Consider the following 13,481-nt stretch of genomic DNA (forward strand, 5'->3'; position numbering starts at 1 on the left):
TTCTGGATTTTACATCGTCCTGATTTGCAATAGATTTTATGTCTTTATTTTATGTTTTATGTTGTTTATGTAGCCTTATTTTCAGCAAAGGTGACTGAAAGGTTTCATGGCAGTGCAGTGAAAATCATTAGAGGACACAGCTGCTTTTGCCTTTAAATCCTCTTCGTCTGTTGCTCTATCTATTCCAGCTGTTTCTGAGTCAACAGCAGTCAAGATTCCAACCTTCATACTAATTAAAAAAACTTCCCAGTGTTTGATATGAAGGGGAATACTAACATTTTTACAGCACTACAATCAGTGGAAGCAATCTGTCTGGTTGGCACTGCTAGTTGTTTACACGTTTCCCAGTTCATATCCCACAAATATTACAACTTAAAGAACATCATATTAAATCTGGATGTGTCATCTGTCAGTGAGTGAGACGATGTTAAAATCTTGATTTCTCCCCAGTTTACCATCAGCTGCTGCTGCTCTGAAGCCTCAGCCTCAGTGACAAGCTTCAGATGTTTATCACATTTCCAAAAATGCCCACAGCCACAGGAGAGGCGAACCTGCCAGGCACACAATGTGACTTATTTAGATGTCCTCAGCTCAGTTTGAAGTTATTTTGCTCACGGACAAAAGCAATCACTTCCTCATAAAAAACGGTCTGTGGGACTCACAGCAAAGAAGCCCTCGGTGATTGACTGCCGGGTGATTATTATTCACCTCCCGGCTGATGTGGCAGGTGAGGCGAACAAAAATTAATTCAGACGGAGAGTGAATAAGGGAAGCAAGGGGGGGGAAAAGCCATCGTGAAGGTGGAAAAAGTAGAAAGGGGGTAAATCTGGAGGGCGATTTGTGCACTAAAGGCAAAATATTTTATACTTCTGGTTTAGCGCATGTTGCAACAGATTTGATTTTGATCCAAAACTGGTCCCGGATGGATAAAATAAACCACATTGAAGTTAAGTATCACTTCTTGGCTTGAAAGCCCAGAGGACTTTTCCTTCTGGCAGGCCTCAGTAGAAGTGTCCAGGCTGTGTCTGTCCGAGTGGACTCTTCCATGTCGGGGGATCTAATAGAGGTCAAGGAGGAGAGAGAGGAAGAGGAGACTGGAGAGTGACACAGATGTGCAAGACGGGGGGGGGGGGACTCTGGGTACTTGGCAAACAAAAGCAGGAAGAGGGGGAGGAGGAGAGGTGGGACACTGGACAACCATGACGGAGAAAGACAGAAATAAAATGCCAGTGGCGGAGAAGAGAATCAATTATGGGGGACTTTCCGGAGAGAAATGCTCTTTTTTTTTACCTATTACACTGTTTGTATGTGTGTTGTTGGGCGGCAGACAGTAAGGTGGTGCAGCAGGTCTGCTTATGATTGCTGGGCTGTCGTTCGACAGCATAAGGTGGGTGACTGTCAGGCTCCATGAAGGGCTTTTGGGATAACAGCTCTATATAAATGCAGTCCATTTACCATGTGGAGAGGAAAATTACAGCCAAGCTTGAGCGGAATAGGCCCCCGTGGAGAAAATCCATCTGTCTATGAGCTATCATGGCCTGTTTGAGCTGCTGCACTGAGCATCTCGTCAACATTTAGCCAGCGCTGGAGCATCTCAACGAAAAAACAGCGTCATTAAAAATGATTCTTTTTTAGCATTTGTCTTGTGTAAAAGTGTATTCATATGAGCGTTAACAGTTTCAGATGCAAAGCGCAGGCTGCTGGTGACAGATAAGGAGCATGGACACAGTGAATTGGCAGAATCAGCCCATTTTAAAAATTCCCAGTCGCTCTTCGCTAACATAGATAATTAACCGGAAAAACAGCATTAGACAGTCTACGCAATCCAGGCTTTCATCAGTATTCCCCCGTGCACTCTTCAACTCTAGACAAGTGTTTAATATTAAAACATAAAAGCCAAAAAACGGCCTAAAGCCACTCTGTATCATCCCCTCTTTGACAAACCACAAAAACAAGCTCCACTGGAACATTTGCATCCAACAAAAGGCAAACATTTGTTGTTTGGATTCACATCATGGCAGGCATTAATTATCCTCTTTATGTAGGCTTTTAGAAAAACACCAAATGCTTCGAAGAGGAATAACAGTCGCATGGCTACACAGACGAAGACGATGCTATAAATTTAGACATTCAGTCGAAATGGGCTACTTTTCCCTTTCAGACAAATAAGCTGTTTATATTCAGGCTTGGCACCATGATATAAAGTTCACAACAAGCCCGTCTGCCCGATCATTGGGCCTCAATTTTCTGCCTCCTTAAGTCAAAATGACAGATAGAATTGATGCACTTTTCCTTAAAGGTGCACTCTGTAGTTTTGGGGAAGACATTTTAACCAGAAGAGAAAAATCTTCATTGACTGATTTTACTTTGTTTATATGTGGCGGACCCTGCCACCTTTCTAGCTTCAAACAGTGTTCTGGGGACCTTATTTTCCTCTGAGAACAGCTTGTTAATTCAGTTATATTTCTGAACTTGCATTATTACCTCATTAATATTGTAAATATTAAAAGTCTGTGTTTGAATTTGTTCTCCAAAACGACATAGTGCCCCTTTAAATGGCCAAACTTGTTGAGCCACAGCAGCAGTAAACACTTTTGTGCCATAATAATGCAGACCTCCACACAGCTGATCGGTAATAAAGGTGTCAGCTTGTTTCTGGGCATGAATTACTCTCCTCCACCACAATCTGTGTGATAAAAGCCAGAGCACAGCAGAGGAATGCATTATCACTCCGATATAGCTGCTGAACAGACAGACGCATGGAGGTTGAGACCACTGACGTCTGATAAAAACACAAATACGTACCCCCATTAATCAGTGTAATTTAGAAAACACAGTGACTTCGAGGTGAGATCTATCAACCTGACTGTTTTTGTCAAAATCCATTAAGCAGCTATCTAATATAACCCGTTTCCTGCATGTAAAGAAACTGAGCAAAAAGGCCTTATTTCTGTCAGCGGTCTGACCAGCCGTGCCAAGGACCTCTGCCTCGGAGCCAGTCAGGACAGTGCCAACAAGCTGTTCATCATCCTGTCTGAGAGACAAAAGGGCAAGAGAGAAAAGACAGCAGAGGAGGCAGGGAGGAGGACGGACAGAGATAAATTCAGATTGCAACACCAAGTCAGACACTGTGAGTACAGACTGGGCTGTTTTAAGGTTATTAACGAATCAAAAACCTTCACTGACATCTTTGTTCGGGTCCAATACCAGGGAGAGCTGCAGCAACACCAGTGGAGTAGAGTTAGTGGAAGTGTCTCTCTTTGCTGTCTAGTGTGTTAATTAAAAACTAATCAAAACTTATTCTGACTCTAATCCGGCTTCTGCATGAATAAACACACTGTCTGACACTCGCAGCTGCGTTGCTTATGGGGCCAATTGGTGCTAAAACACATGAACCATAAAAGTATTGGTAATTTGAAAAATGTACTCAATTAGGCCTTCTTATATTGCTCAGTGTAAAAACTTTATAAATCTCTCAGCAGCAAGAGTCATTAGTTAGTTCATTTCCTCAGCACAGCTCTGTCAGCGCTGTCACTTAACAGCCTCCACACCCAACAGAAAACACGACGTTTATCAGGCAGCAGGCCTACAGTTTTAGAGGCATTTACCCAACATAAACAGCTAGCGTAACGTTAGCCTCGGTGTTAGCCCTCCAGATGTGCTGTCATCACAGTGAAGCCTACAAACCCAAAACCACTCTGGAATGTCGGGTTATCGGTGGGGAGATAACGTTAGCACGAGCTCACAACATAGCTCCAAAGATAGCATGTGCCAGACCAAACTCTCTTTAAGACAGCTAACAAACTGTCAAAGTAACAGAGTGTTATGTAATGAGTAACTGTAATATATCACTAAAGTTCAAATAGTAATCCCTTACACTACTTTTTATTGTAACGCTTCACTAAGGGACTATGAAAATCATTGGGATGAGAAGTTGGACTGAACATTATGTTTCACTTTTTAAAAAGACAAAGCCTGTCCCAACATTATTAAGATATAAAGAGATATAATTCAACCCCATCCCCATAATTACTTTAAGTAGGCCTAACTATGTTGACGCTGTGAAATTGGTACAATTCATTTAGCCATTAATATCCAAAAATAAAAGCAAGAGAAAGAATCCAAACCTTAAATATCAAAAGAGTGCTATACAATTGTTGGATGCACAATTTTAGACATGAAGGATCAAAACTGATATGCAGAACCAGAGATAGTGTCTGTACATGTTTTTCCACACTTGATTCTTCCTTGTGAAAATCCGGCGCCTACATTTCCCACAGTGCAACTCGAATGCCGACAGCTTGGTCCGATCTTTGTGTGTGTTAGTCTAATATCAGCTAATGTAGCCTCGGGCAGAGATGACTACAAAACTACATCACCAACAACCGACATCACTTGAGGCGACTCATCAGACTTTGCGTCTACATACAGGGCCGGTTTTTGCTATGGGCAATGTGGGCGACCGCCCAGGGCGCAAACTATGGGAGGGCGCACGAGCGCCCTCAAAAAAAAAAAAAGACAAAACAAAACTCGCCAGTTTTCTAGACTACCGCTCATTTCCATGTCAAGTTAGTGGAGTGGGCGCTCATTGTCACATCAACTTGCTGCTGAGAGTCACACAGGTTGTGTGTGTCAGCAGAGGCGGGGGGGGGGGGGGATAGACTGATGATCCCAGGCCACATAACACAAACTGCTTCCAAATAAATTGTATTTCATTCCTAAAATTAATATAGACCCATATACCTACATGTAATTAATTGGGTTATGTGAAAAATGTAAAAAAAAAAATTAAATTAAATTAAAAAATCTGTGCATGCATCTACGTGAATTTGTTTACATCACGTGACTCCGGTTGTTTGACGGGCGAACGGACGGTGTTGGCAAAAGGTAATGATGTCGAGTCTTCATCTTCATCATGGATCAAAGTAAAAGACCAGAGAAGCCATCAGGTGCCCAGTTCAGAAAAAGAAGAAGAGGAGAAACGGGCAAAAGATAAAGGTATGCAGATTTCTATGAGTGACGTGAGTGACAGTAGCCTATAGGCTGTTTATTAGCCTCTTGCTAATATGTTGCTACTTAGCCACAGAAGAAGACTGTATTTGTTTTTTTAGTTTTGCTGAACTAGCAACTATTAGAATTGAGGCATCATGTCATGCAATTAATTTCACCCATAGGCAGCCTAGGCTAGTTTGTGTTTGCAACACAACAAGTGCAAATTCACACAGACGTCCTGACTGTGGAGTTTTTAATGCTATACGCTATATGCTAACTTAAATAACTTCTAATATACACTGACATGGCATTTTGTAAGCTACGTGTGATATAGCTTTTTGAATAATTTGTAGTGTGTTATGCTTAGTTAATAGGATGTTAACAAATGTTAATAAAATGTGCATTATGGTCATTTTAATTGGGTAACTGATGCATGTGTGATGTAAGTGTGATCTAACTTACATATTGTATCTTAATTGTAAATTCAGGGGCACTTCTGTATGTATGTGTGTGTTTTTGCATAATTTTATACTATTGTAAATGCTATAAATGCTGTGAATAACATGTATACTAATGACAATACAATATATTTTTTAGCTTTCTTCAGGGAGCATGGTTATTATGTTACTACTATTATGTTACTTATTACTGTATTTCATTTATTTATCTTGTTTTTTTCTCTGTTCTTGTTACCTTTTTGTATTTAAGATTATATGTAATAAAATAATACAAATAATCTTTTTTCTTTTTTTGGGGGGGGGGGGGGGGGGGGGGGGTCAAGGGATGGTTCGCCCAGGGCGTAAATCTAGCAAGGACCGCCCCTGTCTACATACAACCTTTTCAGCACTAAATACTGACGGTTGTTTGCCTTCATTAAAAGCTGCTGCAGACTTCTTCTGTGGCGAGGAAATGTTAATAAATTGCTCTCCTCAGAGCACTTTTAACAACCTGAACATGAGTCAGGGTCTAGGTGTTAATGAAATGTCAATCTCAGCTTCAGAGTATTGAGCAACAATTGATTCCCACAGGGAGCAGCAGATTACTGCCTAACAGGCTGGTAAACTGAGACGGAGTTGAGTATTTCCTCATTCAGTTGGTCTGACGGCTTCCACTCATTACATTGTGTCCGCTGTCGTCATGTGAACTACATGAAATCTCAGTTAAAAAAAAATTACTTTCTGCTCGCACGACTTCTGTCAGTATAATTGCATGTGATTATGTGTGGCCTACTCCTGTCATCATTAACTCACTTCAGTCTATTATCTGTCATTAATTTCAGTCTTCAGACTCAGTTTTGAGTCACACATCCAATATTCAGTTTTAATGGTGCTCATTACAACCTTTTCTTTTCTGTGATTGGAAATCTGACGAGCCTTTGACAGAAAACCACCTCACTGTCAGATCTCTTATACTCTGATATAAAGAGACAACTAATGACCATTTGGCTCAACCTTTTTGCCCTCGTGCTTCTCCTTCCAGGAGTCAGTGGCAGTATATGACGTCTGCTGCGAATGAGACCAGATAATGAGGTTGTGTTCTCGCTGCTTCCTCGAACTATTATTTATCATAAGACATTCTCGTCTCGACTAATTTGCTGATTATTTACTTGAGTAATCAACTGATGGTTTAGATCAGAGGTACCCAAACTTTTATGTCTTGGGGGGCCAAAACTGAAATTACATGGTGGACTGTTGTGGATTGTTGTTGTACGTATGGAAGCCCAGAGAGGCAAGTGATTTCTCTTATGTTTACGACTTAAAGGTGCAATATGTAAGAATTTTAGTTAAAAACATTCAACAATTAACTAAAATTATCAACAGAATTTGAAGAAATAAACAATTTGACATGTCAAAGACGTCTATGCATTGTCTTGCAGAGATATCTGTTGAAGTTAGCATGCTAATCAGGTAGCCCCTAGCTACTTTGTGCCTCAAGAGATGGCGGTCCGATTGTAAACACCAACACTCCCCGGCTGCTCTGAGCTCCCAGTTCGGGGGAGCCAGCTTATACGACTGCTACCTGCACGGCTAACTTTCTTACTCATTAACGGCAGCTACACTTAGCAGCAGTTAGCGGTTACTCTGGTGATATGCTGCCCCCTACTTGTCTGAATTAGAGAAGTGACCAGTTTCTTACATGTTGCACCTTTAAGAACAGTGGGGAAAAAGTTTTGCCAGGATAACCTTTCCAAGTTCCTTACATTTCTTTTTTTCATTCGCCTCTTGTTCCCTTAATTGACTGATTTTCTGCACAAATTGTCTCATATTTTGGGAAAAGTCAAATACACTTAGGGATCCTACACAGGCCTAATAACTCACAAAAAATAAAACAGCAGAAACATCTGCCGGGCCAAATCAAACCTTATGTTGGGCTCCACTCTGGGCAGCCCTGGTTTGGATGATAAATGGTCTACACTACAGTATAGTGATTACAGTTTGGTCACAGACCAAGTAGTCTAAGCATACTTCTTTAAATAGTGACTGAATGTTTGGTATGTTTGCTTTGACTTAACAAAATAAAGATGACTTAACTGACTTAATTCATTTGTTGTCAGCTAATCAGTTAATTGACTAACACCATCATTTGCAGTGTGTTTCCGCAGCGTAGATGAGAAGAGATCTCATCTAAACCTCTCATACCTTTTTTAACCAAAACTTTTCAATAAGCAGTGTTTGGATGGAATACTAGTCCAAACCGATACTAGGTCCATCTTTAAAGTCTAAAAGGCCTCTGCAATCTGTTGACCATATGGCACTCAGAAAAACACCCTCTGTTTCATGGAGTCAGCCTGACCTCAGCATTAGACTGTGATATGAGCAGGATGAGCGAGGAGACAAAGTTCAAGCCCCTCCTGGTGCATGAATCTTTAACAGGCAGCTGAAAGATTAATAATGCTCTTAACATGCTCGCACTGCAGTCGAACTACGGAGGAAGCTCAAATGTGACAGCGTCTGTGAATCAGCAGCATGTTTGAACTGAATATCTATAGGCTCTGTTATACCAAGCAAGTTTGCACCAAAGTCAGGGAGGTGGTCATCCGAGTGTCAGGTGAGCAGGCCGAGCATGGCAGAATAGATTACGTCCTGGATAATTTTATGATATTTAGCTGTGTCTTCATGCATTTGTAAGTGTAGCAAACACCAGAGGCCTCACAAGGTACTTTAATTGAAAATTTCGGATGGCAGATTTTCTAAACTCTGACTGAACATCCCTCCTCTCAGTCCATGTAACTTCTGTTGATGTAACTAGGGCTGGAACTATCCTATTCATTTCTCGATTTTCACCATTAAAACACACTTTTCCATTAAAGATAGGCACGAGCTCCTCATCGCCATGTTGCGTGCTGTATCTCACATTGCATTCACAATACGTAGATCTGTTAAGGAAGATCTGTTGAAATTTGAAATTTCTTTATGTTGCAACTTTATGTTTCTTAAGGTTCAATTTTCAATTTTATGTTGTGACAATGCTGTGTTTATGGTCTGGTTATGTTTAAGAACAATAAGAACTCTTGATAAGGGTTGGTAAAGATCATGTTTTGGCTTAAAATACCTGTTTTGGTTACCAGAAACGTGGCTGGAAATTGTCTATTTAAAAGATCCAGTGGTGTCATGGCTACGAATGCTCGAACGCTGTGGTCCTTCATCAAACATATCCACTGATTTCTCACTTAAAATGTTGAAACACATTCTCGAACTGCGGTCAGAGGTTTGGCAGCCTTCTCGCCAGTGACACCACCACCATCCCCTCCACCTCCTGATATGACAGCTCCTAAACATGTATTATGAACGTGATATGACAGTTATTGGAGAAATATCATTATGGTTCGTATGACAACATTTTATTCAGGCGACTGGGCTTCAGCGCCTCACATTTCTTCACTTAAGAGAATAATTTGCCTTAAATGACTAAACTTGAAAGCATTTCAGTCCTGGAATGTGCAGGTGATAAACACCACCGTGTATAACGACATCCACGTGTGAGGAAACATGTGGACGTCAGACGCATGCACTGAAATGAGCTCAACACACTGAAATCCCCTCACAGGTCTATGAATAGTACTTTCCAAAAACATTTTCTTCACAACAATGTTTTTGTCAGATGGCGGTGGAACAGAAGCACCCCAAGGCATTTTCCCTCGCTGTGAGAGAGTATGAATAGCTGTTTATTGGGGTAAGCAGATGCTCCACAGTCAGTGGGAATCACTCCATGCAGATGGGGACCTTGTACTCTACTTTCTGCTGCATCCACCACTCCGGCCTCAGACTGAAAGCAACCATCAGAATGACTTAGTTTGATACTACGAGTTATGTTCTGGTTTTTTCTTTGAACACAATGGAATCCAACTCCCTTCTTCCTAGCGGGGGATCTTGATGGGAAACTATTTTAGTCTAGACAAGAGCTATCACAGGAAACCACTGCTACTCTTGACAGCATGGGAATATAACCTCCTGTTGCTTTGATAGCAGCAGCTGCTGTGAAATCACCCCATTTGTCATTTTTGGACACTCGAAAACACAGATGAAAGTCTGTTTGATCACATATAAATCTTTTTTCTCTGCTGCTTGCCATCACACTGGAATCGGCATTTTGAAAGACATGCTTCAAGTCAGAGAAGGACCATCTGAGCTAGTTTTCTGCTTGGCCTTACAGCGCTGTGGGGCCACAGCTGTTACGTGGCAGGGATCCAGGGGAGTCCAAGCTGGAGGTCTTGGCAGGACACAAAGACCACATCTTCTTGTCTCTATACACTTGAGCTGCAATCATTTAATTTCAGGGAAATTAATCGATTAGTTGATCTGATGAAAAATGTGCTGATCTATAAATTGCTTCTGTCTTTTTTCAAGCCAAAATGTCAAATATTTTCTGGTTCCAGCCTCTTAAATGGAAGCATTTGTTGCTTTTCTTTGTCATTTGTGACAGTAAATGAAGAGTCTTTGGGTTTTGGACTGTTGGTTGGACAGAAGAAGCAATTTGAAGACTCTGGGAAATTTTGTGGACTAAACCAGGGGTGCCAAAACTGAAGCTTAATGGTGGACCACGGCCAAAAGCAAACACCAACTGTGTAAATATGCTAAGTGGTACTACACTGTAAATAGAAGCCCTGAGAGGCAAGTGAGGAAAAAAAATCTTGTTTTATCAAGCATGAAAATCGATCAGTGAAGATTTTTCTCGACTGAATAAAAAATTCTTCCCAAAGACTACATAGTGCACCTTTAAAGAGCATTTTTACTAAACAGCACGAACAGGCATTCATACTATATCCTACTATATGCTGAACTCTTTAAAAAGGCAAAGGGCTTCCTAAAACATGTTGGCACCACGCTTCAGTCATATATCCCACTTCAGGTTTTGCCCTCCAGAGACGCCAACAACAACAGTCTTCTATAGTCACAATAGGTGTGAAGAGTCTGAATTTGAAGTCTCGTTTGAACCACAGGGCTTGAAAATGAAATCCTGTATCACCGGTTTCAGACATTTTTCAAGACATTTGCTGTTTCCGGCTTCTTAAATGAAAGAATTTGATGCTTTTCTTTAACATTTAGGATGTTAAATGAAGAGTCTTTGGGTTTTGGACTGTTGTTTGGACAGAAGAAGCAATCTGAAGACGTCATTTCTGGCTCTGGGAAAACTGCAATGAGCATTTTTCATGATATTTTTCACATTTTATAGACCAATCGATTAGTTGATATTGAAAATAATTGCTAGTTGCAGCCCTACTACATGCTTAACCCTTAAAAAAAGCCGAAGAACTTCCGAAAGTCTGTTGGACTGATGCTTTCGTCATTTATCCACCCTCAGGTTTAACCCTCCAGAGACTCTAGGTAAACAGCAATAGTCCTCTACAGCCACCACAGATAAGAGTCTGAGTTTTTTGAAGTCCTGTATCACCCGGCTCATGTGTCCACATCAGCCCAAATATCAATAACAACTGCTCCCTCAGGGCACTCAGCCAGCTTCACCGGCTCCTGGAAAGACTCGCTGTGCTGGAAACCAGCTCAGTATCTGAACTCCTCGTCATCACTGAGTCACAGCACTGCTTCTACTCTGCTGATCCTGCTACAACCACACTCATAGCTTCTACAGCAGATTATCAAGATTCATGCTTTTTGACTCTTCTCAATCAAGCATCACTCTGGCGCCAGGACAGAGCAGCAACGCAAACACCTGAGTCCCAACAACAGATCGAGTCATGTGCATGTTTCAGCAAGAGGGTTCACATGTAACATCATTTCATACATGATTTCATCCCTGTGCCACCAGTTAATGAGCCAGATCCACAAATTCCCATTGGCCACGATATAGGTCAGGTCTGTCCACTGGGGCGTGATGCCACGGTACATCACTGTATGTCCTCCTCTCACAGCATGCCCTGAGAGATGGGATTGATGCTCCCTGATACTTCTTAGTAATACTAATTATGTGCACTTTGCAACCTGACAGGCAGCGCCGAGGGAGAAATAATGTGATGGCTGGAGGCATGTGCAGCCACAGTAACACACTGGATCAAATGTGTGATAGCATGGCATTATGAACCGTTATATTGGATATGTGACTGGTGGGCAAAGTGGACAAAAAACTGCACACAGCAGGGCTTTTGTGTGCTGTGATATTTCTGCCTGTAATAACACTATCCATCAGTGTTTGGGTGAGTTATGGGGGGGTGGTTTCAGTCCCCCTCACATGTGTTCTGCAAAATGGAAGATATGGAGTAATAAGAGTCATACTCACCTAAAATCCCAACAACAAAAAGTTTCAGCACTGCGAACTCATTTGTATCCATCACGCTGTGGGAATCCAGTATCACTTTGAATGAAACCTCAGCTGCAGCTCCGTGGGAATGAACATTTGTAGCGGACCATTATTAAGAAAAAATCAAATAAATCAAAAAAAATATCCCAAATGTGCAGGTCCGACTCCCGTCATGCTGTCATGAGTCGACAGGGATGAAGATGAAGGATTTGTAGAGAGGAAAAATAAAAATGATAATAATAAAAGCGAGAGATCCCAGAGCGTGATGTGTGACTCGGGATGGTCGCGACCACTTCTCCTGTGAGGAGTCAGAGCTCAGGACCAGTCCCGCTGTCCTGCATCCTCCGTGGGAGGAGGAGGAGGAGGAGGAGGGAGGAGGTTTACTGAATAACTGCGCGCACTTAATCCCTTTCATTCCCCCGTTCATTCCCATTTAAATGTGAGATATATACAAATATACACAGCTTTACCCACGGAGCCAATAGGAATCCAGCAAACGCGCCAATAAGATGGTCACAAGGCAGTTTGCTCTTTAATTTTCTAATTATAACAGACATGTGAACACACACACACACACACATGCAGACGCAATTAGATTTAATGAAGCTGTCGTATCAAGCATGACAATAACAATAACAATTTTCATTAAATTATGCCGTAATCTAAAATAACACGTCATAATTCTAATATGATTGATATGTGATTATGATCATCTGCGTTTAATCTCTCAGGCTGCAGCCCTGAACAGCTGTTAGTCAGACAAACCTTTGTTTTTCTGTACAGCAACACTGACCTCCTCTGGTGACTGGTGGAATTGCTCCTCGATCAGACATTAAGTCAGGACTGCCTGGATTCACTCGAAAGAATAACCAAAACAAACAAGCAAAACAATTTGGTTAAACAAAGGCTTTAAGTACGTTAATGACCTAATTATTATTTTAAATACATTTATTTCCATCTAATTCTAAGTTCAATGTAATGCGTCATATTTAAAATGAAGATTTAGACAAGAAATTTCATTCATCAGAGAAAGGTTTTCATTGACTGATTTTCTTCATGCCTAAACAAATAAAATGAATAAACTCTCTTTGTTTTCATGACTGAATAGACTGAATAAACAAACTGACCTTAAAAAAACACAACACAATTTCATACTGTTTTACTTTGTTTATATGTGGCTGACCCTGCCACCTTTCCAGCTTCAAACAGTGTTCTGGGGACCTTATTTTCCTCTGAGAACAGCTTGTTTATTCGGTTATGGTAAAAATCAATATTTCTGGGACAATAAAGTTTAAAATAGCCTGCTTCAGTGACATTTCTTTGTAACAAACATTTGGGGTATAACTGCATAAAAGTGTGTATATCAGCAGATTTTTCTAACCCAAGAATCAGTATCAGTCTGACTCTACTTCTAATTGTCTAGTCACTAGACAATATTAAGTAATTTGGAAACATATTAGGTAATTTTGGATTATTAAATTTATCGATTCACAGTTTATTATCTTATATATCTTTTTTGTAACCAATCATTAATAATCATTAGAATAGAGTAGATACAAACTGAACAACGGCTTGTTAATCATACTATCTCTTGGAAGACTTTTGGCCAGAGCTGCGTTAAAAGTGCTATAGGTCAGGCTGACCACCAAAACCAACAGCATACTTAGTGTTTACATCCAGATTTCAAGTTATCAGGAGGGGCCTGAGATCTAATGAAAGCAGAAAATTCATAAATC

General features: G+C 40.9%; 1 protein-coding gene across 1 annotated transcript in view; it reads right to left on the reverse strand.

Annotated features, from left to right (window-relative positions):
* The window catches only part of LOC141014939 (receptor activity-modifying protein 3-like), a 33,716-nt gene extending 21,634 nt beyond the window's left edge, over positions 1-12,082 (reverse strand). The window contains exon 1 of the mRNA XM_073488882.1: positions 11,725-12,082. Within this exon, the coding sequence (XP_073344983.1) occupies positions 11,725-11,776 (52 nt within the window). The 5' untranslated portion in view covers positions 11,777-12,082. The remainder of the gene's footprint in view (positions 1-11,724) is intronic.
* Between the last annotated feature and the right edge of the window lie 1,399 nt (positions 12,083-13,481).

The sequence above is a fragment of the Pagrus major genome, chromosome 19 (genome assembly GCF_040436345.1).
Source record: "Pagrus major chromosome 19, Pma_NU_1.0".
Taxonomy (NCBI): domain Eukaryota; kingdom Metazoa; phylum Chordata; class Actinopteri; order Spariformes; family Sparidae; genus Pagrus; species Pagrus major.